The sequence below is a fragment of the Oryza brachyantha genome, chromosome 1 (assembly GCF_000231095.2).
Source record: "Oryza brachyantha chromosome 1, ObraRS2, whole genome shotgun sequence".
NCBI classification, from domain to species: Eukaryota; Viridiplantae; Streptophyta; class Magnoliopsida; order Poales; family Poaceae; genus Oryza; species Oryza brachyantha.
Window position 1 is genome coordinate 20,931,805 of NC_023163.2, and position 26,744 is coordinate 20,958,548.

Sequence of the window (26,744 nt, forward strand, 5' to 3'; positions counted from 1 at the left end):
AACAATAGAAATAAGTTAGCCGAGGTGATTCGATGCTACGAACAACATCAATCCTAATAACTAATTCTCTTGCGTATCCTATGTATTATCGCAATAAATTATATCAACACTATGATCTCGTTGGTCTATATATTCTAGAACTGCTTTATAAAAGCATAGGAAATACTCTATACTTTTCATCTGCACCATACAAAATAAGGGGATTGATTATATATCGTACTATACTTTTGTCGTGCAATTGCTTGCATATGAAACCGAACCTACCTTTCAATGGTTGTTATTATAGTAGCTTACTGTAGCGATCTGTGTTCATATCAAGTGTCTTCTATAGATGACAAGTTAAATGGGATCTTGTTATGAAGAGGGGTTTAAAGTAGAGCTCTTCGAAGAAGATATGCACAAGTTCTACGCAGTAGTTGCAGTAGAAATTAATGCGTTGTGCAATTGTTATTATCTACTTTGCTTGTTGTCGATTTAAATAGGAAAAATATAAAAAACATGGAAAATTTACAACCATGTTATTATAACTTTGTAAAATTGGAGATATATCACTAGTATCTCAATGACATATAAGACACATATAAGCCAATAACACGTGGATTAAGATAACATATCTCAAATTTAACAAAACTATAATGACAATATTACAATTTTCTAAAAAACAACAAGTTACTTTTCTTTCTCAATCCGTTTGGCTTTTTCTTCCAGCAAGTGGAGCATCACGTAAAATGCTCCTGATAGTACGTTCCTAGTCACTAGGCCCCCTTTCTGATATCAAAAGCATACAAGAAAGACTGCCTTTACAATGTAAAGTAGACGACTACTGACTAGTAACTCACTACAAAATGTTCATTTTCAGTTTTCACCAAGGCACATGTTTGAGAAAACATTAAGCTTATTCGCCGGATTATTGAAACATACTATTTGCTCTAGCTTTAAAATACATGTTTTCTCAAAGAAAGTATAATGTATTACTTAAACCACCCTTAACATATATTTATTAAGCTTATTCTTTAAAAGGTATTTTAACTTATCTGTATGATCCTCCTATTCAATTATTTCAACCATTTTCGAGCACCCTATATCACTTGCAAGGCATACGATAGTTTGATTATTTGTGGAAGATTTTTTTCTCAAATCAACGATTCTTGAGAACAATAAGTGCAATCATTTATCTAGCACAAAGTTTACTGAAAAATAAATGTAAGATCAAACCTCATGCTTTTATTTTTCTTTGAAAAGTCTAATGCACCTCTCTCTGCTAAATGCAAGGTCCTTTGAAATTGATCACCCCTATTTTTTCGCTTATGCTTACGCTTATAAGCCAAAACTTAGATTTTTAACCCTAAATTTAGAGTTAATTTTAGATTTTTTCACTGAATATTATTTTCCAAATTTAGATTTTAGATCATTAAGAATACATATATAAAGATTATTTACAAATTATTTTCCGTTTGCAAATAATTTCCCTCGATGTGTGTACTTTCCAAGAACCATCCAAAATCATTAATTCTAGCACTGGTGTGTTTTAGGGTCGTATAGGATTCTATAAAATGTGACATTTTATTAAAGCATTTTTAGAATCATATGTTTCAAAGTAGCCATAAGAGGGAGTTAATAACAAAATAGAAAATGGTTGAGTTAGAGTAGGATCGGAATAGCCATTTTTTAGAGTTGAGTAGGAATGGCTGGTTCCGTTATTTCTTATTTGAAATGAATTTCATCGTGTGTTCATATCTCATAGGTAGGAATATGAGCTAAAGACTGCAATAAAAAGTAGGAGTAGAAACTACAACAAAAAAGGCTTATAACCCTATCTTTTTGCTTCTGCTTATGTTTATCGAACAAAATTTGATGTTTCAAATTTAAGTTTGGAGTAGATTTGATGATTTTTTGTTATAGTTTATTTTTCAATATTTTCTTTTACATTGCTAGGAACGCATGTAGAAAGATATGGCAAACTTAGCTCCATATCGCACATGCCTCTACTCAAAATCAAAATTAACCCATGCCACTGCACATATAATGAACTCAATCAGAAAAACAGAAGTCATGGGATGTTCTCATCATAGCACAAATACAAATCCCTTTGTACAACAACAATAGTACTTATCTATCCTAATGGATGTTTGAATGACATACTCATAATGCATAAAATTGACATACATTTCTAGCTAACATGATAAACTTATGACTAATAAAATTAAAGGCACACTTTAGTCAGAATAGTATAAAGATACCACACTTTTATAAGCAATGACATGTTAGACACTTATAATGATGAAAAAATCATGCTACAAGTGTGACATAAACCATCGCCTAAATCGGTCAAGTCTAACTTGAGTCGTAGACTTGTGGCATGGCAAGGTAGAATATGGCAATGAACCAACTAATTCCATAGATAACTAATACTGAATCCCAAAAAACTAATACTGAATGAGATATAATCTAATACTGCATATTGAAAAAACCCTAATACCTGATATTCCATTGAGTACTGGGCATCTACATTTGTACTCCATTGAGCACAGTGCCACGGCCAAATTACCAGCAAATGATTGGTCCGTCCGACCGGTCCAGATTCCCCTGGCCTCTGTACAAACCACAGCTGAAGTGGAAGCGGAAGCATGGGGCTCACGGGCAGCAGATCACTCGCCCTCGCCGTCACACCGCGCATCGCAAATGGTTGGATGGATGGGACGATTCAGTTTTATTTGGTTCGATGGATAATGTGTTTTATTTGGTTCGATGGATAATGATGGATGAGATGAGCATATTTAATTACTAATAAATAATAATATTAATTAATCAATATAAATATTATCATAATTTGTATAAATTAACAATGAAATATATCTATCATCACTAATTAACACTAATTTAAACTTGTTAATTACTAATTAATAACAAAACATGCTAATTATCACTAAACAATCACTAATGAATACCGTTGGTGAAGGTGGATGAGCTCATCCAACCAATTTGGCCAGATATATCCATCCAGCATCTTTATAGAATATTCCTATCCTGGGCCATCCTATCTAGCTTCGCCCACGAACCAAACACAACAAAAAAAACTAAGTGACCATCTCCCATCTAGGCAAGTCTAGCCAACCAAACACACCCTAAGCTAATTCCTAGGTCACCATAAAGGACTAACAGGAAACACCACCGTCTCCCGTTCCCCCGGCTCGTTTGCACACACTATAGCCACTTATTAGAGCAGGTACAATAACAGGCTATAAGCCAGCTATAAGCATATTTTAAAAAAATAGTGAAGAGAAGAGAGGTGAACTACTGATTTGTAGCCAACTACACATGGGCTCCAAGTATTTTTGTCCAAGACAAAATGTGTGTATGATATATGAGACCACGTATTGATGTTTTGTAGGTAACTATTGTATGAATTGCTATTAGATTGACTATAGATAAATTAGAGCTAGTAGTTGGCTATACTATTGCACTTGCTCTTAGAGCAAGACTAATAATATAGTCAACAAGTTGGCTATAAGATTTCTTATAGCCTTCTATTAGCTCATTGATATAGTAGTTAGCTCTTTGTAGTTAATACAGGGGAATGAGTTAGTGACATTGCACCGTGACATTATCGGTGACATTATGTCACTGACGTGTGGGTCCAGGCACATACGGATCTCACGTGTCAGTGACATAATGTCACCAAGAATGTCATGAGACAATGTCATTGAATCTGGATCCTAATACAAGACCCACTTATCACTCTCACAGAGTTTTTTAGTTCTTGTGCTAGAGCTGGCTGTAAGCTTATAGTCTGTTTCCCTTCTCTCTCCTCCTATCTCTTCTCCATCTCAGCATTTAGCCAGCTTATAGCCTGCTATTATAGTTGCTCTCATGTGTCGAAAGCCCAGCATGCTGCTCGTCGCTTTTCTTTCAGCCTCATTTTATTCTTTTGGTTACGTTTATAAGTTAAAATTTAAATTTTTAATCTTAAATTTGAAATTAATTTTAGAACTTTTTTATCACAATTTATTTTTTAGATTGTTATTTTAGATTGCTAAAACATGTATAAAAGTTTTTTTAGAATTGTTTTTTGTTTGCAAGTATTTCGTTTGCTTTTTGTCTATAAAAGCTAATCAGCCCTATTTAGTCTCAAAAACTTTTCCTAAAAACATCATATTGAATCTTTAAACACCTAAATAAAGCATTATATATATATGGACATTAAAACTAATTACACAGTTATGAGAGAAACCGTGAGATGAATCTTTTAAGCCTAATTATTACATGATTAGTCATAAGTGCTACAGTAACCAACGCATGCTAATGATGGAATAATTAGACTCAAAAGATTCGTCTCTTGGTTTATAGACGGAATCTAAATTTTTTTTATAATTAGACTACGTTTAATACTTGAAATGTATTATCATACGTGTCGATACGACATCTCCCCAAAAAAATTTTGCAATCTAACCGGCGCGTCAATCGCTCCCTTTCATTGCTTTTATTGAGAATGGAACAGGTGCATTGCTTTTCTTTCGTTCGCTACATAATTTATTGAATCAGAAGATGCTTGTTTTAGATAAACTAATTAATCAATAGATTGTTACACGCTGCGCACTGCGTACGAGTAGTGTGTAATAAAGTGATTATGCCTGTGTCTGGAACGCAGAAATTTTACCGCGGTTACTGGTTGGCGCCTTGTTTTCAGCGGAAGAGGAGAAAGACAGAAGTTGTACTGTAGAAGCAGCTATTATGCGTACAGCTTTGAGCTTTCTGTAGCGAAAGGCTACAAATATTCGGCCGCGGCAGCGGCAGCGGCTCTGCGTTTGCTTGCCCCCACTAGATTTCAGGAGAGACCGCTTCGGCCGCGTCCGTCCGTCCGTCCGTCCGGCGCCGCGCTCTCCCACCCCGGCTACGCGCCCGCTCGCCAGCCGTCCGATCTCGCCCGCCTCCCCCCACGTGGCCGCGCCCCCGCCGTGCGTCCGCGCGGCCGGCGGAAAGCAGGGTCTCCTCGGCTCCTCCTCGTCCGGCGGCCCGCAAAGCCGGAGCAAGGCTTAGGGTTCCCGCGAGAGCCCACCCTGCCCCCCCGTCGAGCTGGAGGACACGCGTAGCCCCGGGTTCTTCTGCGGCGACCTGTGGTGCGGCCTCATGGAACCCAAGGGCGAGCACGAGCAGCTGCGCCAGAACCACCACTGTATCCTTCTCTCGTGTTCTGCTGAGCTCCGCCGTTTGCTATCGAGGGGGTGGATCTGATGTGTTTGGTGGTGTTCCGGTGCGTGTTTTTTTGGCTATGGATCAATGATATTTCTTGATGTTCTTGGAGCTACTATAGATTTTCAGTGGGTGGTGTGGCTTTGGTGGTTCGGCTGCTACATGCGACCCCATTGTTCCTTCCTCTTGAGTTCGCTGATCCATGGGAAATGATAGTACTTTTTGTGTTTGATCAAAACTCTCGATTTTGTCTTGTAGTATTGTTCAGTGAACAAAAGTACTGGATATAATGATCGGCTTGTGCTCCTTTTCTTTCTGTGTTTTTTTTTTAGAAAAATCGGCGTGGCGTCTACTAGAGCAAAATCTCCAGGTTTAGAGTTGAGTTCATCCGAGCCTTGTTTGTTGAAAAAATCTTTGGTTTTGATCTGTTTCCCAACCTTCTTTTTGTTGGAAAAAGAACTTTTGGCTTTGATCAAAAAGTTATTATCTCTTTATCGCGGTTGCTATTTAGAAAAAATATGCGGGGCTATTATTTTTCATCTCGGTTGCTATCTAGAAAAAAAATATGTGCACTTTATCACGGAATTATGGCCGCTTGTATAGGCTTTGATCAAAACTTTGGTCTACTTCAATCTCGATATTATTGAGTTTTGCCGGCCTATCATGTTCCTCTATTATTAGGATTTGATTTGAGAGATGGTGAGAGGCGAGCCAACTCCCATTTATGCGGCAGGTACGGCAAAATTTTCTTTAGCGGGGAGGTACGGCAATTATTTGGTTTTTCTGTGACCATAGACTCCAACATCTTAACGGTTAGGTCTGGTGCAAGCCTTGTCTCCTAATCTCCACGAATCTCAGCTACTTGACCAGCCTCGTTTGCGAAATGGGTAGAAAATTTTGAAGTGATGTTCTTTTATGCTTATTCAAATGATCCGTGTGTTTATTTGTAGAGATGTTAATTTGATGAGTTCATGAAAGGCAATTATTAGCTGATCATGATTGCACTAGGGAAATGTTTATTTGTCATTCTGGCTTGGTTCGCGTACTTTATTGGTTGCTCATGGACAACGACCTTTTTCGATTTGTTTTGCGATCCTTGACTTTTTCTATCATCTAGCTATGCAAGAAGCAATGGAGAACTTGAAGATTAATGCTAGCACAAAGACAAGTAATGTCAACTTGGTAAGATTCCCCTTCTTAATGGATGATACACTGGCTTGCTTGTCTTAGCGTATAAGGAATATCTTTTTTCCTACTTTACTCTGGTTGGTTGGTTGCGCTATATCTGTCGTCTCCTCCCTGATTCCTTTCCTCTCCAACATCTGTAGCCTGCTAGAAAAGATGCAAGTTCTTCTGATGCAATATCATGCATTTCCTCGGGCGATGCAGCTAGTACTGTCAAGGAAAGTGAAATGAACCAAGAAGCTTCTGTGGGGGACCAAGGGATGTATTACTATGGATATTATTATCCTGGTGGGTAGATTAATACTTATGACGGCATGACCTGAAAACAAAGCATACTGTTCATCTATTTGATGATTCGAATGTTTATTGTAGCCTCATTTGGAGGATGGGATGAGAATGGATACTTCGTTGGATACAATGGACTAGAGGTGCACCCAACAGTAAGTGATCAACTAGCATACTTTATAAAGTGTAGCATATGCTTTTCTTACAGTATTCACAAGTGGTCTATCTAAACTAAATAAATCTGGGGTGGTATGGTGGTACCGACGGGTTTCGAACCTATCTGCTGTCATCTTTCCTTTGATGTTTGGGAAAGTGGCCGACATTTTTATGTATTGATACTCTTTATTCTTCAGTTGTTATCCTTGTGCAAAAAAAAAGTATCCTACACAGTTTTATGATTTTCTGGTGCACCTGTTGTAAGCACAACAATTTCATGAACAAAAGATTATATTACTGTAATGACTGAGTAAACTAAGATGAATGATGGAACCTTTTTATGTTCCATGCTATACAGGAATTTGTGGTCAAGTACTATGGATATTTTCACGACACTAATCTGTAATGATGAATTGAGATTATAGTGTCATTTGGAACAATCAATTAAACAGTTTATATTGCATTATTGCTGTTAATTTATTTCCTTTATAATTGAATACAGTATCATCCAGGTGAACTATTCCTTTAAGGTGCACCTGCAAAAGTGGCGGCATTACTAGAGAATTGTGCTTATATCTGTTCTACAATCTGTTTCAGGTGATTCAAGGTGATAATGGGTCTTATTTGTGTTATCTTCCGGGGTATGAAAATGGATATACTTATAGTCCGATTGTTCCTGGTGTTATTGCTGGTATGGATGGACAATATGTCAGCAAAGAGCCATATTACTCCACAATTTCTATGCAGGACCCTAGCACGCCTGGCATTTTTGCTCAACCAATGGCTTATGGACCTGAGCTAGTCCCTGCATACACATGGGATCCTTCTTTTGCTCTTGTTGATGGGGTTCAGGGACGCCCTGTTGGTGTGCATCAAACAAATTACCCTGCAAGACCAAAATACTCTTCTAATAAGCATGCTATTCCTTCATCAAAAGTTTCCCGCAACACAAAGTCTGCATCAGATACCATCAAAGGATCATCGTCAGCTCTAGACACGATGTCAACTTCTGCTAATGGCTATCCATCATCTAAGCCTGCAAACAAGGTACTTGTGAATTCCTGTAAAAGCATAACTTAGTGCTCTTAGCGATGAAAGTAGGAAACTGGTGCTGATACATTTATTCTTATGCTAGGCATCTGGTGCTTCCATTTCAAAAGGGTATCCTCTGTCTAGCAAGTTTGTGGTGCATACTAACCAAGGGAAAGGCAACCTTTACCAAAGCAAAGACATTGGTTTGAAAGAAAGTGGTAGAAACTGGAACAGTACTGAGAAGTTTAAGGCTAGAAGTAAGCTAAATGGATATGGTGACTGTGATGTATCAGATAATGATAACTCCAAACATAGTTTAAGCCCTCAAGCTGGTACTTATGGGCTATCAGGTGCAGGGGAGTGTAATGATGTTACACCTTCACCTGTTGCAATAAGCCGAGATGCATATAATCTAACAGATTTTGTTACGAAGTATGATCAAGCTTTATTCTTTGTGATTAAATCTTATAGCGAGGATGATATTCACAAGAGTATCAAGTACAATGTCTGGGCAAGTACTCCTAATGGAAATAAAAGGCTTGACAATGCCTTTAGACTTGCACAAGAAAGAGTTACTGAAAAAGGAACCAAATGTCCTATTTTCCTTTTCTTCTCTGTAAGTTAAATATTACTCACACCTAATATATTCACCTGAATATGTCAGAATAGGAGGCGCCTAAACCTTTTCCTTTACATTTCTAAATGAAGCTGATTGTTGCTTGGGTGCTTTACATCGGGAAGCCATGCTGTTTTTTCACAACTCTATATAGTAATACTTGTGATGATTGTGAACCAGTATATCCTGTCAGATTATTTTATTCCTTTGTTCTTTTAACTCAAATACTTTTGCTTTAGTTATTTCAGTTGTGCTGAGTGCCTGCTGGTTAATATGCATCAACTTGATACACACACACACACACACACATACTTTCCTTGCAATCTTGTTCCTTGTAGCAAGTTCAGGTTGCCCTTTTTTTTGTGAAAAATATACTTTTGCCAATTCACGTAACTTTGTTCTAAACTTATAATTATCAGGTGAATGCAAGTGGCCAGTTCTGTGGTGTGGCTGAGATGGTCGGTCCGGTAGATTTCAACAACAATATGAACTTTTGGCAACAGGACAAGTGGAATGGATTCTTCCCAGTGAAATGGCACATTATCAAGGATGTGCCTAATCCACAATTTCGCCACATAATACTGGAGAACAATGAGAACAAGCCTGTGACAAACAGCAGGGATACACAAGAGGTATTTATTCAATTAGCTAGAAATTCTTGATTTTTTTATAACCATGATCTCAAAACAGCTTGTATGTACATAAGATTCAAACATTTCCCATCCAGTCTTCCTAAATGAAAAAAAGTCTAAATAGCTAATATTTTCATTTACACTGCGTGGCAAATGGTGTTTGTTTTAGTACTTCAAACAAGTTAAGAAAATGTAATCTTTTGGCCTGTCATTTGCACTTGATTATACATGCCCAATGCTACCATCTTTTAAGAAATGCAACCTCTTAGGCTCCTGTGTATGCTGATCTCTACTTGCATCTTTTACAATCAGTTGTTCTATTTATTTGCAGTCTGAATATGTTATTACACTTAACCTACTTGCTTCTCACAATGTAAATCGCTACCTTTGTTTTATTTTGTTTCTAATTGAATGCCTGCGTGATCCAGGTCAAGTTTCCACAAGGCGCAGAGATGCTGAACATTTTCAAGAACTTTTCATGTAAAACATCAATATTGGATGACTTTGACTTTTACGAAAACAGGCAGAAAGTAATGCAGGACAGAAGAGGCAAGCCGCTTGCTACATCATTGGATCGCCCCATTGTATGCACCTATTCTTTGTTTTATCTCTCTTTTTTTTCAATGGAAATCTCTTCTTTTTTTATTTCATGGGCAACCTGTGTCCTCAGTCATATGTCCTACCTTTTGCTCTAGTTGATTATCCGCTGCTGATGAAATGGTTGCTCATGGTTACGCTTTTGCTTGATACGTTGCAGATTATGCCAAAATCCAATAATAACAAGAGTAATAAAGGAACAATTAGAAAAATGATTGGCTCGAACTGTTTTTCAAGGAGCAGCCACACTAGAACTACATGAATTATATCACAAAAGTATGTACTGAATACGGAAGGATCTACAGAATGAATCTGATATACAGATTACGAATCCCACATAATCACAACTCTAGGGTTCATCTCTCCTAAACCATACCATACACAAATCTTAAGGAAAGGGATTCAGTTAGCCAGCTAGTCATAGCTTCAACCATCTTGTTCTAGTTGCTGTTCATTGTATTTCTGGCACACAGAGAATATATTTACCTGTTGAAATGTCCTAATTTTACAATAACCTTTTCTTTTCTTGCAGCAGAAAACTGAAAAACCTGCAGAAACTAAGAAGTCAAGTCAATTTGTAAGTACAGTGGATCTTGATGTAGCCAAGACAGATGAGGAACCAATTGACAAGGTTTCAACAGGACTCGATATATCTGAGATAAGTGAGGAGCAGATAGACAAAGTTGGGGTGAAAGTTGACACAACTAACAATAGTGAGTAGCAGAGAAGGGTTGCTAAGAATGAATTACAAGATGGGCACTTGAACTGGAAACATAAGAGATGGTTTCTGAAACGGCCTTCCTACTTCAGACAATAAGCTTGCTATGTGGAATGCTGAGAATGGGTCATTCATCTCAGGAAACCGTCCATTGCTAAATGGAAGCGGAAAGGAAAAGAGAAAGCCATGGTGCCGTCTTCCCACGAGAACTCTCGATGACTGGGGAGATGTTCCAAGACACATCTAGCTAGATATCTACTGATCATGTATGTGTTACTACCTCTGGCGCTAACCGCTAATGCGCAATCCTCCCTCATCTATTTTTCAGCTAGGAGGGAAGATTTCTTCTTCTTTTTTTGCATAATGTCATGTCTTCTTTTGTTGTCTAATTCTACTGCTGGGATCTTTGTGAAGCAGACTAGTTATGATGCAAAGAAGCAAAATTCATGGTTGGGTATGTTTTAGTGAATGTTTGTAGGTGGTTGGGGTTGGGTTGTCATTTGGGGTTGTAGGTGTTGGTTTATTTAAGACATGTTTTAGGTACTGACATTGAAAAAAAAAAGAAATGGAATCATTTTTTGGACTTGCATTGCATCATTGGTGTAGGTACTGTCTTCTGTCACAATTTCTTCCATTAACAAGACAGTGAATAATAATAATAATAAAACTAGCTGTTGATTTATACTTCTCAGATAGGCAGATAACCACTTCTTTCAGCCGTGCTATGCACCTTTCATTTTCGCTTGTTTTTTTGCGGTCCGAAATGGTTGTTTGATTCGGACATTTGTGGTTGGCCTGTATCACGATTGAATATATATATGTGTAAAGCTGTGAGTACTTTCTGGATTTCTTTTGTTGTTCAATTGTTAACTCGTTCTCACATCGTCTTATCGGAAAGAGACCCTCAAATGTCTGGAGCAGGCTACAGATTTCGTATGTATACAGATCACTTAATTTGTTGTCATTGTATTCCGAAACGTATGCTTGACTTTTTTTTTTTGTTAATGAGGCAAGTGTAACATGGGGGGTTCGGTTCCTCTGCATTACTGCAGAGGGACATTGTTCATATGAGTGTAACAGGGATCTAATGCCATAAACAGCGCTAAAACATTGCAGCAACAGTACTTTTAAGGGGCATTTGTAAATTTGTCATTGGTTTTTTTAAATTGCAAGGATGCCACTCAAATGATAGTTCTAGTGGTATTTTTGTAATTTTCTAGTGGCAGTTTTGCAATAACATTTTAAATCAGTGGTAGATTTGCAATTGTCCCTACTTTTAAATACTGTTCATCACTGTAGCAAAATATTGTAGCACTAAATCTCATCTATCAATTTTAATCCAACGGTCGTGAGATATATCAAATTCATATCAACGTAGCTCTCTGCAGTAAGCAGAGGATCTCATCCCGACATGGGGATGTAGCACTTCCCTGAATCGGCAGACTGCCCACCTTTCTGCGAGAACCAAACAGATGTGGTTCATTGGGCTTTGCTGGTCTGAATTAGCTTTCAGCCCAACTAAATGACCTAATTACCCAAGTACTTTGGCCCAATATCACCTGAAATTTTCCTCCCTTTCGTCCCAGTTCTTTCTTTCTCCTTTTCTTCTTCTGCAGGAGAAATGAAGATGTGCAGATGATTTACAAGCGATAAGTGCATGATAGTTTCATAAGCTACTCATGATTCATGAACAATGATTGCCAGCTGTGAGCAAAGCTAGGAGTGAATTGTTATACAGTACATACCTGCCTGCAGCCCTGCACGGTTCAACACACCGACTAATTTCCATACCTCCTTTTTTTTGAAGCTGTTGTCGAAATAGAGAAACATACTTTTACGTGATAACCATTGCAGACAAAACCATAGGCGTTAACAGGTAATGATCATTACTGAGGAGTTTAATACAAGGCAATGGCATCTTTCTCAGTATATAAAATACAAAATAGCAAAGTCCTACTAGAAAAGCCCTAGAACTCCCTATACGAAACTAACCCCATAATCCGAACATATTGGATGCTCAAATTCGGATCACCTAAGCAGGAGCAACTAAATACTATACTACTTGCGATATGTGATTGAACCAACTAACATCGAGCTGGTTCATATAGAAATCCTGTAGAAAATCATACTATGTTCCGAAGGACTCCTGGACTGAAAATCCACATGTTGGCAGCCAGTCAAACCATACAAAAAAAAAAACAAGGGGAAACAAATTGACAGAACCAGCATTCAGCACTCACAACAGTGCACACATGGGTGCAGCATAAACCAAACCGAGCTGAGCTGCTCCGGGGCAGGAAGAGCGGGGCGTGCCGTTGCCCTCCGGGAAAGAAACGCCCCCATCATCATCAGAGCGCCCCCCCTATTACTCCCTAGTAAATGAGTCGCCACCCCTCCCACTGAATCGCCATTTCTCCCCTGCATGCTGCTCCGTCCTCCGTCGTCGTCGTCCTCCTCCTCTGGTGCTAGACCCTGTCGTTGTTGGCCGTGTCCATTCCTAGCTCAGGGACTATAGCTAGGTTGCTGCTGTTCATCAGCCAGAGGTGGTCCTGCATTGCATGCCATGCAGGTGCAGCTAGTAGTGCTAGCGTCTACCATATCCATACGCCCTGTTACTGACAATAGGAGGCTCGTGCAGATGAACAGCAACCCTGCATGCAGACAGACAACTGACCCCTCTCTGGGTGGAAGAGAGGCGCCAACATCGACATCTATATATCTACGGATAGTAACGAGGGAATTGTTCTGTAAGTACATAGTATGTGGACATCTAACCGTCTAAACAGTCATCTATTTTTTTTAAAAAAATAATAAGATTAATCATAGATATAAAGGGAGCCCGAAAAAAAGGCACTACTTTCGCTCTGGGGGCTAAAAATTACCACGTTAATTGGAGAAAAAAAAAACAATATGTATCGTTAGACCATGGTGAGTCCAAATTATAACAGTGTAGATTAATCGGAGAAAAATAAAAAATATACACTGTTAAATCATGGTGGGTCCAGATTATAACGGTGTAGATTAATCAAAGAAAAAAAATATTGATCATTGGATCATAACAGATCTAGATTTCGATGGATAAGATTTAACATAACTCCAACATGTATCAAGTATGAGAAAAACTAAGTCTGGACATGTAACCTTGTGAAATTAGAATCTGTTTTTTTAACTTTATAAAAATCACGTTGATTTATCATTAAATAAATCGTACAAAAGGGGAAATATATTAGCCGTTCAATTCTAAGATCTAGGTTTTGATAATGATATTTAACATAACCTCAATTGAAGACATAGAACAAATTTAGAAGCATGCACCTTGCACCTTACGGGATCAGAGTAAAACTCTAGGACTTTTACGTGATAAGGGAAGGACTAATCAACTAGAGTTTGCATATACTCCTACGAAATAAGAACACTATTGTCTTCACTCTATGATAAACTTAATTGCTTTGTTGAATCCAAGTAGAACTATTAAGGGAATACATACATGTATATTTGAATCTGACATAACTAATCACCACGGCAAATACATGTATGTATTTTTTGTGTATAAATTTGTGCATATATAGCCAGTTGATAAGAAGGTGATCTAGCGGCATAAGGTTATCTAATAAAAAATGATTTGCATATTTTGGAAACAAAATGATTCTTGATAATTAATTTAGTTCATTTTTAAAAGTTAAAACATGTTCTTATAAATTAATGCGGTGCTTTAATAGAATGTTACAATTGATTGGAATTGTGATATAAGAACCACATTATATTTATCAAGAGAGGACGAAAAAACATGTCAAAATTGCTCTAGGTTATAGAATATATCATATTATTTGGAGAATAAAGGAAATATATATTGTTCATCGTGGTGGGTCTAAATTGAATGGCTCATACACACAAACACATTGTGTACATAAAGTAATTATATTTATGAAAAGAAAAAGTTTTTAATTGGACAACTCTAAGAGAGAAAAAAAAGAGAGAAGAACGGCAAAAAAATATTTTTTTAATAGGACTTCGTGAATACCTAAACATATCTGATAGAGATTAGGGAGTGCGACCTTATATGCAGTCCGTTAATAGAAAAGTTGCACGCACAAGCGAAAGGGTCTGTAGCCTAGTGGTTACTTAAGGCTATAGTAGCACTTGAGGTCCTGAGTCCGACTTCTCGTTGGAGTGAATTTTTCAGGATTTTAACGGCTGCGTGCGTTGTGAGCGTCGCGTGCCGGAAGAGCTATCATCACAATTCACGCTATAAATATAATTTAGAAACATCTAAAATTCTGATTAAAAAGAACCATTAGAAATACAGTTTAGGAATTAAAATAAAGAAACATAAAAAGAGTCCATGCGTAAATATAGTTTAGAAAAATTAAAATCTCGATTAAAATTTTGAAAATAATTGATATTGAGAGAGGAGTCCATATATAAATACAATTTAGAAAGATCTAAAATCTTGGTTAAAAATGAGAAAAATTAAGAGAAAAAAATCAATATATAAATACAATATACAAGTATATAAAATTTGAATTATAAATTAAATATTATATAGAAAAGAGTTTATGTACAAGTATAGTTTAGACTACAGGTAAATGGGGTTCCACGTAAAAATATAATTTGAAAAATTTAAATTAGAATTAGCAATTAAAAATAATTATTGTCAAGATAAGAGACCCTATAAAATCTAATTTATAATGATGCTAGCCGAGTAATATATGCGGACGACCATAGATATACTACGAGTTCAAATCCAACATCTACCAGTTTTTAAAAGGCAAATTAAACAAAAATTAGTATAAACACATCCACAATTATATTTATTCTTTTTGTTACATCTTATAAAAGTTAAATTTAAACATTGATATATCTCATATTAATTTATATTGTTAATTTTTTATATTTTTTAATTAGGTGACCGGAAAGAAATAAGTTAAATGTCCAGCTAAAAAGACTTTTCCATAGTACTGACTACCGAGTACACCACCAGCAGCAGGCATTGATTTTAAGTAAGTCTGCTCTTGCAATTATTGGACGTGATATTTGACTGCCTACGAGGAGGGCTACGAGCCATGCAGTCGAAAACGGCAGGAGAGGAGTGTCCTTGTAGGATCATGGCGTGTTCAGTCCATTCCTACCTTGAGGCGGCTGCCGCTGCTGCAAAGGGTTGGGCAGTGTGGAAGTATAGGTCGAAGAAGGAAAGCGACGCACGTTGGCTGGAGTATTTTTTTGAAGCTACAGTGTCTCCTTTTCACATACCTGTACCTGTACGTCAACCGGCTTCAAATCCTAATCTCGACGGACAACGGATGCCCCGGTGATGGATCCATCATGCATGGTGTGATCCGTAAGTTCGTTGCCCACTTTTACCGACTGGTTTGGAACGCACGAATTTAATGCTGCCTCTATTTTAAAGTATAATAATAATTTTATTTAGCAAATAGTAAAATGATCATTTTTTAGCCACTTTAGTATTCAATTTTTAAATTTTCAATCGATTACATTTTCCTTTCCAAACACATGACTTGCTCTGTATTCATGAAAATATTTAGAGCTACAATAATTAACATAGAAATATTTATATTATGATATAAAATTTAAATACTAAAATGTTTATATCTTATAACAGAAGGAGTGTAAGAAGGTATGGCAAGGTTTTCACCTGTATAGATATTGAAAACATGGATACCGTTTAACATGGCAGGCGTTTAGGTCGAGGAATCGCCGAGGCGATCGAGCGGAAAGCGCCCCTCCCTCCCTGAAAACCACCGTGATCCGTGCACTGCAATCCTACCTACTATCCGGTGCGCGCGCTCGCCGCCGCGCTCAGCTCTACCGCGGCGCCCGCGTGCGCGCGCCAGGCGGCGCATGCTGCAGCGCACCGAACGAGCCGTCGTCGCGGCCTCGCGGTACGTGCGCGCCTGCGAGGGGGGCGGGGGAGCACGGCGCCGCGGACGGAAATGGATAGGGCCGGATCGATCGCGTGGTGCAGCGGCACGAGGCCACGAGGGAGATCGATCAGCCCGACGGTTTGCGTGCGTCTCTCTCTCTATCTACATCCCTCGCGCGCCTCTGTTTACGCCAAACCGCGGGAGAGCCCGCGCGAGAGAGACCGGTCACAGTTTAGTTAATTACACAATCGAGCGAGAAAAAAAAGCGCGCGGTGCGGCGAAGAAGCCTGATCTGATACGGCGCCGGCGCGGCGCGTGCAGCCGGTACGTGCTGCGGGGTAGTACCCCGTGGGTGATGCGGGCCGGCGGCACGGCACCCGGCCACCCCACCGATCGCGAAGCGCGCAGCGGACGGGCTCGCGCCTCGCGGGTGGGTCGCTGCGCTGGCCTTGTTGGTTGGCACTTGGCAGAGCAAGCAGGGAGAGATTTTTGTGTGATCCTGGCCAAGAGTGCCGAAACCTATAGCCGCCGAGCCCCGAGAGGCACCAGCATATTCTGATCGACTACCTACTACTCCATCGTGTTACTGGAGTAATAATTTTTAAGACCGTGTTTATAATTAACTAAAAGAAAGAAATATACTAGAGAGGTATCGGTTGACTTTCGAGAGTGGACTGGATGGATGGATGGCTAGCTTGCACCGTTGGATTATGCTGTAGGTACGAAATAGTAGTATATTGTTGTCCTGCGACAGTGCAATGCTACTGTATGAATGTATATATTCGGCGGGATGTTTGCTTGCACAGTTATCCAAACCGTGGTTTTCAAAAAAAAAAAAAGGAAAAAGGAATTTGCACTTTCATGCCGGTCTGCCTGGTAAAATTGTAATCCACCCCTTCAAATAGATGCATGTTCTTCTTGCTACACCCATATTCGAAAAAAATCCACCATAAAAATCTGCGAAAAATAAAAAAAATCATTTGAGAGAATATGCATCTACTATGACACAAAACTTCAGATCGATTTCAATACATGCACCGATCGACAACAAGACGGAAAAAACAGTCTTCAAATAAATACTCTATTTGTATTCAAATACAATTCCAAACGATAGACATCCATCCTTTACTGAATGCTAACCTATATATAACTCCAGCCCAATACTATGCCAACGGTAAACAATATGTACATGTTGTGTCATGCATCTTTAGTTTCACAACTGCAATGATCTCGTGTGCACTACTAAAGGAGGAGGATAATTACGAATGTGCTTAAGAATAACAAACCCCTGAATTAACTAACCACATAGCCAACCCACCCTGCTAAAAAAATGGCCTTTTTAATCTCTTGTTAAGTAATCTCTGCAAATCCCCCACTTATCTTAAATACTCCCCCACCAACGCCCCCCTCTTCCCTCCTCACCCCAGCCCGTCCAATCCAAGCGCGAGTGCTCGACTCGACTCGACTCGTCTCTTCTCGCCAATGCCCATCACCACCACCACCACCTCCTCCGCCCCGGAGCAGCTGCTCGACATGCCGCCGTCGAGCGTCGCCGCCACCACCAATGGCGCGCGCGCGGCGAGCAGGCGGAGGCGGAGGCTGCTGCTGTTCGCCAACTACGCCGCGCTGCTCGGCGGCTCGGTGGCGTCCAGCCTCCTGTCCCGGTACTACTTCGCGCACGGCGGGCACAACCGGTGGGTGGCCACCCTGGTGCAGTCGGTCGGGTTCCCCGTCCTGCTCGTGCCCGTCTACGCCGGCCGGTCGCCGTCGCAGCCCCGGCCGTTCGAGTGGTTCACGAGGCGGCTGCTGGCGGCGTGCGTGGTGATCGGCGTGCTCATGGGCGTGAACAACCTGCTCTTCTCGTACAGCTCGTCGTACCTGCCGGTGTCCACCTCGTCGCTGCTGCTGTCCACGCAGCTCGCCTTCACGCTCGTGCTCGCCGCCGTCATCGTGCGGCACCCGCTCAACTTCTCCAACCTCAATGCCGTCGTGCTCCTCACGCTCAGCTCCGTGCTGCTCGCGCTCCGGTCGTCCGACTCGGGCGAGCGCCCCGGAGGAGGGAGCCGCGCGAGGTACTTCGTCGGCTTCGCCGTGACGCTCGGCGCCGCGGGGCTCTTCGCAGCCTACCTGCCTGTGATGGAGCTTGTGTACCGCAAGGCAGTGTCCGGCGGGTTCCGCATGGCGGTGGAGGTGCAGGTGATCATGCAGGCCGCGGCCACCGCGCTGGCGGTGGCGGGCCTGGCCGCGGCAGGCGGGTGGAAGGAGGAGCTCGCTCGGTGGGACCTCTCCCCGGCGGCGTACTGGGTCGTGCTGGCCTCGCTGGTCGCGACGTGGCAGGCCTGCTTCATGGGAACCGCCGGGATGGTGTACCTCACGTCGTCGCTGCACAGCGGCGTGTGCATGACCGCCGTGCTGACCGCCAACGTCATCGGCGGCGTGCTCGTGTTCCGCGACCCGTTCGGCGCTGACAAGGCCGTGGCCACCGTGCTCTGCGTCTGGGGCTTCTCCTCCTACCTGTACGGCGAGTACAACAGCACGCAGCAGAAGCAGGACGGCGACGGTAAGGTGGCCGCCGCGTCCACCACCACTGGAGCCGCCGGCGGCGCGGACAAGAAGAACCCCACAGGTGGCGGCGCGGAAGAAGGTGGCTCAGTACTTGAAGCCGTTTGAGCTAGCTAGCTAAGCTAACCTTTTCCTTTCCAGAAAGAAAAAAAGAAAGAGAAAATGTCAAGCGAAGGAGACACGGAAGAAAAGAAGTCCATCTCAAGGGTTAGCATGCAAAGCAAGCACATCAATCTGGCCAAGCTGCACAATGCATCATATATTCATATGCGTGGTGCATCTAAACTAATTAAAAAAACATGCATATATCATGTATGGCACAAGAGACAAATGCTGCATACATATATATGTTGCACATTAACAACGCATTGTCCATGAGATATAAACAGGGTTGGTGGCTGTGGTTTGGTGTGGCTACTACTTGCTTGTAAGGTTTAAGGTTTTAGTATTGTGGAGACATGGATGAATATATATCAATGGATGGATCGATAGAAATTTAACTACTACTATTACGTACAACGTAATACATACGATTCCGATGTGACGTATGATCGAACAGTTTCTTCCTTGGAGTTCTTTTTGCCATTTTAGGTGAGATCAATGTTAGAGCTAGCACTGTGAACCCCTCTCATTTTGTGCACCTACATGAACAGTTCCCTAGCACTACAATAATGTGGATGCTACGTCCCTCCTAAAATAAGTTTATTTTTTAGTTTTTAATACAATATTTAATTCTTCGTTTTATTTAATTTTTTTTACAATTATATATACACCTAAGTAGTATGATATTTCTTATGAAGGTACTATGATATTTACTGTTGATACGATGTGATGTTACTGTGCCATGCATCCCCTAGGTTTGGATTAACATTTTTGTAAGTTCAAACAATCTTTTGGTCATGTATAGTCTCTGGTACATATGATCTGTGATAACAGCAATACAGGGCGAACACCACATGTTCACTGTGCTTGCATGCATGGCTGATCAACTAGTTTGTGAATATGCATTTGTCATCAGCACAATGTACATGTAGCTTCTGGAAAGCAATAGATCACTACCTTGATGTGAACACCATCATTATTTGGGGATCATGCCCTGAGGTGATTGGCTTGAGTTCATGGCTTCCAAATGTAATATTTAGGGCTTGTTGGCTGTCCAACTCCACATTAGAAAATGGGGGGGGGGGGGGGGGGGTGAAAGGAAAGTGATGCAAGTTGGGGTCAGCTTGATGAGGGGAATAATCAGCCTGAGAATTAAGTCCACACACAGATCAAGGTGGACTATATATAGTGGCCATACAGTTACAAATGTTTACTCACGCCCAATCATGTCTCAAACTCACTAATGGAAAAGTAGCAGCAGAAAAAGGAGAAAAAACAGAGCAATTGTGTGTTAGGGAGAGAGAGTGTGTTTTGTGCGCGCGCGAGACAGAGATGGTGACATTAGCCAATTAATGATGTTACGGGTTCATCATCAGCAATATGGAAATGCACGATCTCGCGTTTCTATTGTGCAGTTGTACTTTCATTAGTGAGCATGACGACCATGTGCACGCTAGTCCCGTCATACATACGACCCAATTGTACTACCTACGTATGACTGAAACACTACAACCATCGATTAGGCAAATGAAATTAAGTGAGTAGCACTACAACCGTTGATCAATTGAGTCTTACGTAGGTTGGATGGTTGAGTCGTATGTATAGCAATTTTCATGTACACGAGCACATATTGTTGTGTGGGGTATACTGCTAAAGTTCTAGTATTAGCATCCATGGGGACGTGAAGGGAAGAAAAACATAATTAAGTTATTCGATGCAGGGACATTAATAGCAGTCACATATATGCTTTATACATACGATGTAGATACGCTTTTGGCGAGAGTTGGATGGCTTTAGTCGGAAAGATTAATCGTTAAGCTGAGAGGTAGTGGGTGGGAGGTTAGCTAGGCGGTTATGATGTTTAGTTCATCATTTTTGGACTAATCAACTCGAAGTGGCGGCAAATGCGTGTATAAATAAACATCGGCAGTTAGAGCAGCACAAACAACTATAATAAAAGTGTGTAAAGTTGTTTTCTTGCAAGAGTGTCTATGTTGAGCAACTCCAAAAGTTTCAGTTTTTTGTTTCCCAAACCTTAAGTTTAACAACTCCCTAAATATTATGGCAAAGGAAAAAAAAGTTTATCTCCAATAGTTTGGCATATATTCACGCAACTGGATGCGTGCATATCACGAGCGCCCATATATGCACGCTGAGGAGGGGATTATGCGAACTTGGCAAAAATAGAGAGGAGAGATGGCAAACAATTGGAGATTGTTTTTTCTCAGATTGCCAAAAAATCAAGGATGGGGAGGAGGGATCGCAAACTGTTGGAGTTACTTTAACAACGATAGCTCACATTGTTAGATGTTGCTTTGCTGCGATTCCAAATATTGTATGTTTTAGATTTATGCACGGTAATACAAGTGTAGAAATGAATTAATTTAACGACTTCATTTATTTATTACACATGAAAAATGCATACATGCTACCCTCCCGTAGACCATAGCACGGGAGAAGTATGTTTTCTCTCAAAGGCCGCGTTCGCAAGGATGGGTTGAGGTTAGAATTAAGGGCGCACGTAGAATGAGAAATATCATTACATATGTTTAGTTGAATATTAGCTATTGTAAACTTTAAAAATATATAATCTAATTTTTAAAGCAACTTTCATATAATTCTTTTTAGCAAAAGACACGTGTATGCAGGAAAAGAGGTAGAGATTAGACCGGACCAGCTCTTGCGAATGCGCACAAAGGGTCTCGGCTCTCTCCTTTCCACTAGCTACGGTGCAGCTTCCTCTTCCTCTTCCCTAATCCCTCTCCTCCCCGTTTGTCGGTGGCTTGCTGCCGGTGAAGGGAGTGAGAGGGGCTGACCCTCTTCGCGCTTCTAGTGTTAGGTTATTCCTGTTTTACTTCTCCTTTTGTTTCAGGGGAACGTCGGTGTTAACCTTCATGGCTTGCCTGGTGGTGGATGCTATCGATTCTCTCCTCAGCAATGGGCCTCCTCGGATCTATGCAACCAAAGAGAGGGGGTAGGTTGAATGGTTGGAACACTAAAAATCGAAAACTTTTAGCGGAACTAAAAGTTATCATTGAAGTAGATGGAGCTCGGTCTAGCAGATGTTGATCAGTCAGTCTAACCGCTCTGGTGCCCCTCTAGTTTGACCACCTTAAAGCCGCCAGTCTAATTGTTGCGATGCCACTGGCCTAACTGTCGATGTCTCGTTGGTCTAACCGCCGAAACTGATAAAACACAAATTAAAAACTATTAAAATAGACCGATATTTAGTTCTATTTATGTTTACAAAGTGCAACAAAGACACTTCTCTCACAAAATTTGAATAAACTTAAAATCCTAACTTTTCTCAACTCACTATTCATACCCATAGGTATGTATCCTAAAGCCACGAATCCAAGGAGTCATAATTCACTAGGAAACCTTCCCACACACCTAAGAAACTTATCCTATTTTTCTAAGTTTGGACTCCTTCCAAACTTAACTCATCTTTTCATATGCACACAATCTCATTGTATGCCGCATGAGTAATTTTGATATATAATATTGTTGGCTTTTCAATCTTTAGTCTCTAATTCTGACTACTCCCTTTCTATTAGAATATAATGAGTAATATCTAACAAAACAATTGTAATGTAATATTACTACAATATTTTTTAAACTAAATACTTTAGGAGCTTTTGGTGGTCAAAGTTTTCAAGGATTGACCAAATAAAGTCAACAATATCATATACTATCTCTATTCCAAAATATAAGTATTTCTAGTATTTGATTCTTGCCCTAAAATATAAGTATTTTTGGCTACTATTTATCTCATCAATCACTTTCCATACAAGACTTTTTGTATTTTATCTCCATCTATCCTTCCACCCTTATCCATTACTCATTTATTATGGGACACCACGATTTTTTCTTCTCAACCATAATTCCTGCTAAACAACATATAACTGATTATATTTTGGAATGGAGAGAATACTTCCTCCGTCTTAAACTAATTTCATTTTTTAGTTAATTTATTTTTGGGATGGATACAATAGTATTTAATGGACGAAGTACCACTTTTTACTGTATGAATAGTCATAGAATTGAGAAAATTTTAGATAGGCTGCTTATCTGGTTCTCTTAAATATGCCACTGGTCGTTTGCTTATATGCCATTAGATAGAAACATTTTGTCCCTGATTTGCCATAGCCATCAACTCTATCGATTAACGATTACATGGACACAGATCACAATAACCTTGGCCATCCTTCCGGCGGGGGGGGGGGGGCGCAAGTTTGTACTTTGTAGGCGCACATGTCATATTCCTCTCCCATCTATATCTTTTAAACCACATGCCTGGAGCATTTCTACCCACCCAAAATAGAATATGAAAGGCAATTTTATTATCCTTGCTTATGCAAAGATTAAGGTAAAGGCCAGATTTTGTTTTAGCACTCCCTCTAGTTCCATAGTTCTTGTTGTTTTTGATAATGTTGTTTTCGATATGGTTGTACTCAAACTTTGACTATTGATAATTTTAAAAATATTTAATTTAAAAACACTAGGACAACATGTATAAGTTAGCCTTAAAATACTTTAATAGAAGAAAATATTTAATTATTTCTTATATGCGTTATTAAAAATTATGCGAATATATGTTTTGAAGATCATGTTGTTGTTTAAAATAATAGAACATATCAAATTGGAGGGAGTACAACTCTGGCATCCTTGCCAATTAGAAAATACACACAATTTCAATTTACATCGCAAACGAAAAATCATGCTATGACTAACCGTAAAACAAGTAGCTCTGCATCACGGCCAATAGGAGACATCCCACATTGGCGCAACATTTGTGCACACTGATCACTAAAAGAAATTAATACTGTGTGCTTTTAGCAATTGTGACATGTGCTTGTTCGTGTTATATACTTAATAAGTTTAGCTCCATTTACTATATCTTCAAACTTTATTCTGCAACCAACTTGCCTTGGGAAAAAAATCATCAATTTATATGAACTAAAGGACTTAAAAAAAATAGAGATTTGCTCCGGTCTAATAAAAAATACCTCGAGGTACCGTACCTCAAGGTACCAAATCATTTATCACCATTGGATCTAGCTGAGTAGTAGGATGTGCACTGTTAGATCCAACGATCAGAAATGATTTGGTACCGTGAGGTACTTTTTGTTACTTTTTATTGGACTGTAAAATTGCTCACAAAAATATAATGCATATAGTACATATAATAAGTGCATAAAAATAAATGAGCATGACCACAACCATATCAAATCGTCTAGTGAAATCATCTTTCTTTTAGATCTTCCAGAATATTATAACGAACGACATGTTCCGCCTTTAAATATACCTATATACTTTCAGGATTTACCACTCCTTGCTCCACATGTCCCCACCATTACCAAGTCCTTTTCCAATAAAGGGATCTTTGTCACAAAAAACATTCTTAGTGATTCTTGACATGAAATGCAATGCTGTCCATCCATGTGGCCATCACATAAGAAGCCTTCCATTGGACAAGCAGTATTTTTACAGTCAGATGAAACTTAGAAATTAGAATAGAAGTACTAAAAGGTATTGCCGTATTGGTGCTTGCTCCTTCTACCTCCTATTATCAAGTGTTAATTTGGTAACTGCTCTTGCGACCTCCCATTATCAGCTTATTATAGAATATCTTTGGTGCCTTCAAGTACGATAAATACGTACCATCATCAAACGTACATTTACTTTAAAGCATGTCATGGCATCTTTACGTTAATTTTCATTTTAATATGATGGATAAAAAACGATGGTATACTGAATAATATTAACAATTGTATTTTAATACACATGTCAGGTCCTGCGGATATAGGTTTGTTCCTGTTCGGGGCCTTAAGATTTTGAGAAATGGTTGATGAAAAGTTAGTTTATCATAATATAGAGAAACTGACTTTTAGTTTATTTTCTGAATCCCACGGGTACTAATTCTTAAAAAGAATAGAATCTAAACTCTTTCAATAACGGTAGATTCTAGAAGTTGTAGCTGCTAAAACTCCCCAAACTGACTAATAGAAATGTTTTATAGCTAGCCTAGGCAAAATTGATTGGAGGCCATGACAATTTTTATCTCAAATACTTAAAAAAAAAATCAAAATGAGTCCGGGCGACCATCCGGGATGGCCAGGCGGTAGATACGTCCATGGCAGGACAGATGCTGACTCGATTAAGAAGCATGATCAACTTTTTAGGACTAATATATATTGCGCAATTGAGCAAGTGCCTTGGTGCATGGTGCATGGAGCTCGATCTACCCTCCATGGCTTCGATAATATATTGATCTACACGGTGGTCTAAGCAGCATATAGGCACGCTTTGGAATGGCATGTTACCTCCCCAACTAATGAAATTAGGCACATGAGAACTAGCAAAATCACCATCGTAATGGCCATTGCATTTACTTTCCATTGAAGTGCTATATGTTCTATTCATGTTTAAACTGTGGACCATGTCCTTTGTTGAACACAAATGAGAATACACCGAGAGAGGGGGGCATGGATAGGAGTGGTAATGGGTAAGGCCATTGGGTTCCTTCTCAACAATATTTATTTCTTAAAAAAGTTAGTGGAAAACTCAATATAATTTTATTTTCAACCCATTTTGAACCCAATCCTTAAAATAGAAAAAAAAAGGTTGGACCCATTAACACCCCTAGCCATGGGTCTCAAGTAATATACGCAATGTTGAATACTACAATGCTCTTAAGAACTAAAAAAAAGTCATTTTTTGGTTTTTTTATGAAAAAAACAAAATGACATATTTGCAAATAATAAATAATTTATAAATATTTTTTTATATATGGGTTTTTAGAGATATAAAAGAAAGTGCTAAAATAGCTATGATGAGAAAAATCTCAAAATTAACTTTAAATTAAAATTGAAAGTTCTAATTTAGTTTATAAGCATAAACGAAAAGGATAAGGATGAAAATCTCATCGTATATGACTACACCTTGAGAAAGGGTCTCTCCGGTATATTTTACTGGTAGTATTATACTACCAGTAGAGCTAATCTCATCCGTTGTTTTAAAATGGTATTTTGGTATTTTGTTAATTAATTGATTAGTAGTATTTGTAATTTTGTTTTTGGCCATAAAGATCACAATAAAAAAAAGATGATATTAGCCCTTCAAATTTCTACTACACTTAATATTGTTGGCAGTATAATTTTATCGCAGCCGACCGATAAAAATAGATCAATGATATGAATTCAATTCTACTACCAGTAAAATACACCGGAGTCGGCCTTTAAGGAGAGAGAGAGAGAGATTGTCCATTTTTCTCAGATCCTGCAAACTTCCTGTCATGGGAGGGCGAAGGAATGGGTGGTGTGTCACATAAAACTACGTTTTTGTGTGTGTTTTCTCAAGGTGTAGTCATATAGGGCTGTGTGGGTGTGCCGTGGGCGCGTGTAGAGGACACTAGCAAAAAAAATTCAAGAGAGTGAGAGAGCTAGCTGACAGTTATTCCGATAAGAACTTGGGGGTGGTTAGTGGAGGGGGCCAGCACAAGGTTTATATATAGCATTGACAAATTAAGGGGGTGCTCATGAGCTAATTGGTGGCTGGCCCAATCAAGGCAAAAAAGGCGACAATTTGTGAGAACAATCTGACCACACACACTCATGTTGCCTAAGAAAGACGAAAGCCACACACCACCACTTGAGATCATGCCATGTATCTATTGTACTTGGCTGGCTTGTTTCCTCTCAACGGCTGCCAATATGATTTGTCTTGTCCCATGTTGCTATACTAGACGGATAAATTTGTCGCACCATGTGTATGTCTTGTCCCAA

General features: G+C 39.5%; 2 protein-coding genes across 3 annotated transcripts; both read left to right on the forward strand.

Annotated features, from left to right (window-relative positions):
• Nucleotides 1–4,824: 4,824 nt before the first annotated feature.
• On the forward strand, nucleotides 4,825–11,490 carry LOC102707720 (YTH domain-containing protein ECT2). Of its 2 annotated transcripts, none has more exons than XM_040524028.1 (9): nucleotides 4,825–5,173; nucleotides 6,308–6,372; nucleotides 6,519–6,663; nucleotides 6,748–6,815; nucleotides 7,414–7,863; nucleotides 7,952–8,464; nucleotides 8,884–9,096; nucleotides 9,525–9,680; nucleotides 10,229–11,490. In XM_040524028.1, exons 1-9 carry the CDS (start codon nucleotides 5,128–5,130, stop codon nucleotides 10,412–10,414), a joined length of 1,842 nt encoding a protein of 613 aa, XP_040379962.1. In that variant the 5' UTR covers nucleotides 4,825–5,127; the 3' UTR covers nucleotides 10,415–11,490. The 2 variants fall into 2 exon arrangements, with proteins under 2 accessions (XP_040379962.1, XP_006644521.1); XM_006644458.3 differs by having other exon boundaries at nucleotides 10,226–11,489.
• A 6,231-nt stretch (nucleotides 11,491–17,721) lies between these two features.
• Nucleotides 17,722–19,352, forward strand: LOC102708006 (probable purine permease 4). Its single transcript, XM_006644459.2, has one exon. It carries the CDS (start codon nucleotides 17,776–17,778, stop codon nucleotides 18,961–18,963), a length of 1,188 nt encoding a protein of 395 aa, XP_006644522.1. The 5' UTR covers nucleotides 17,722–17,775; the 3' UTR covers nucleotides 18,964–19,352.
• Nucleotides 19,353–26,744: the final 7,392 nt, after the last annotated feature.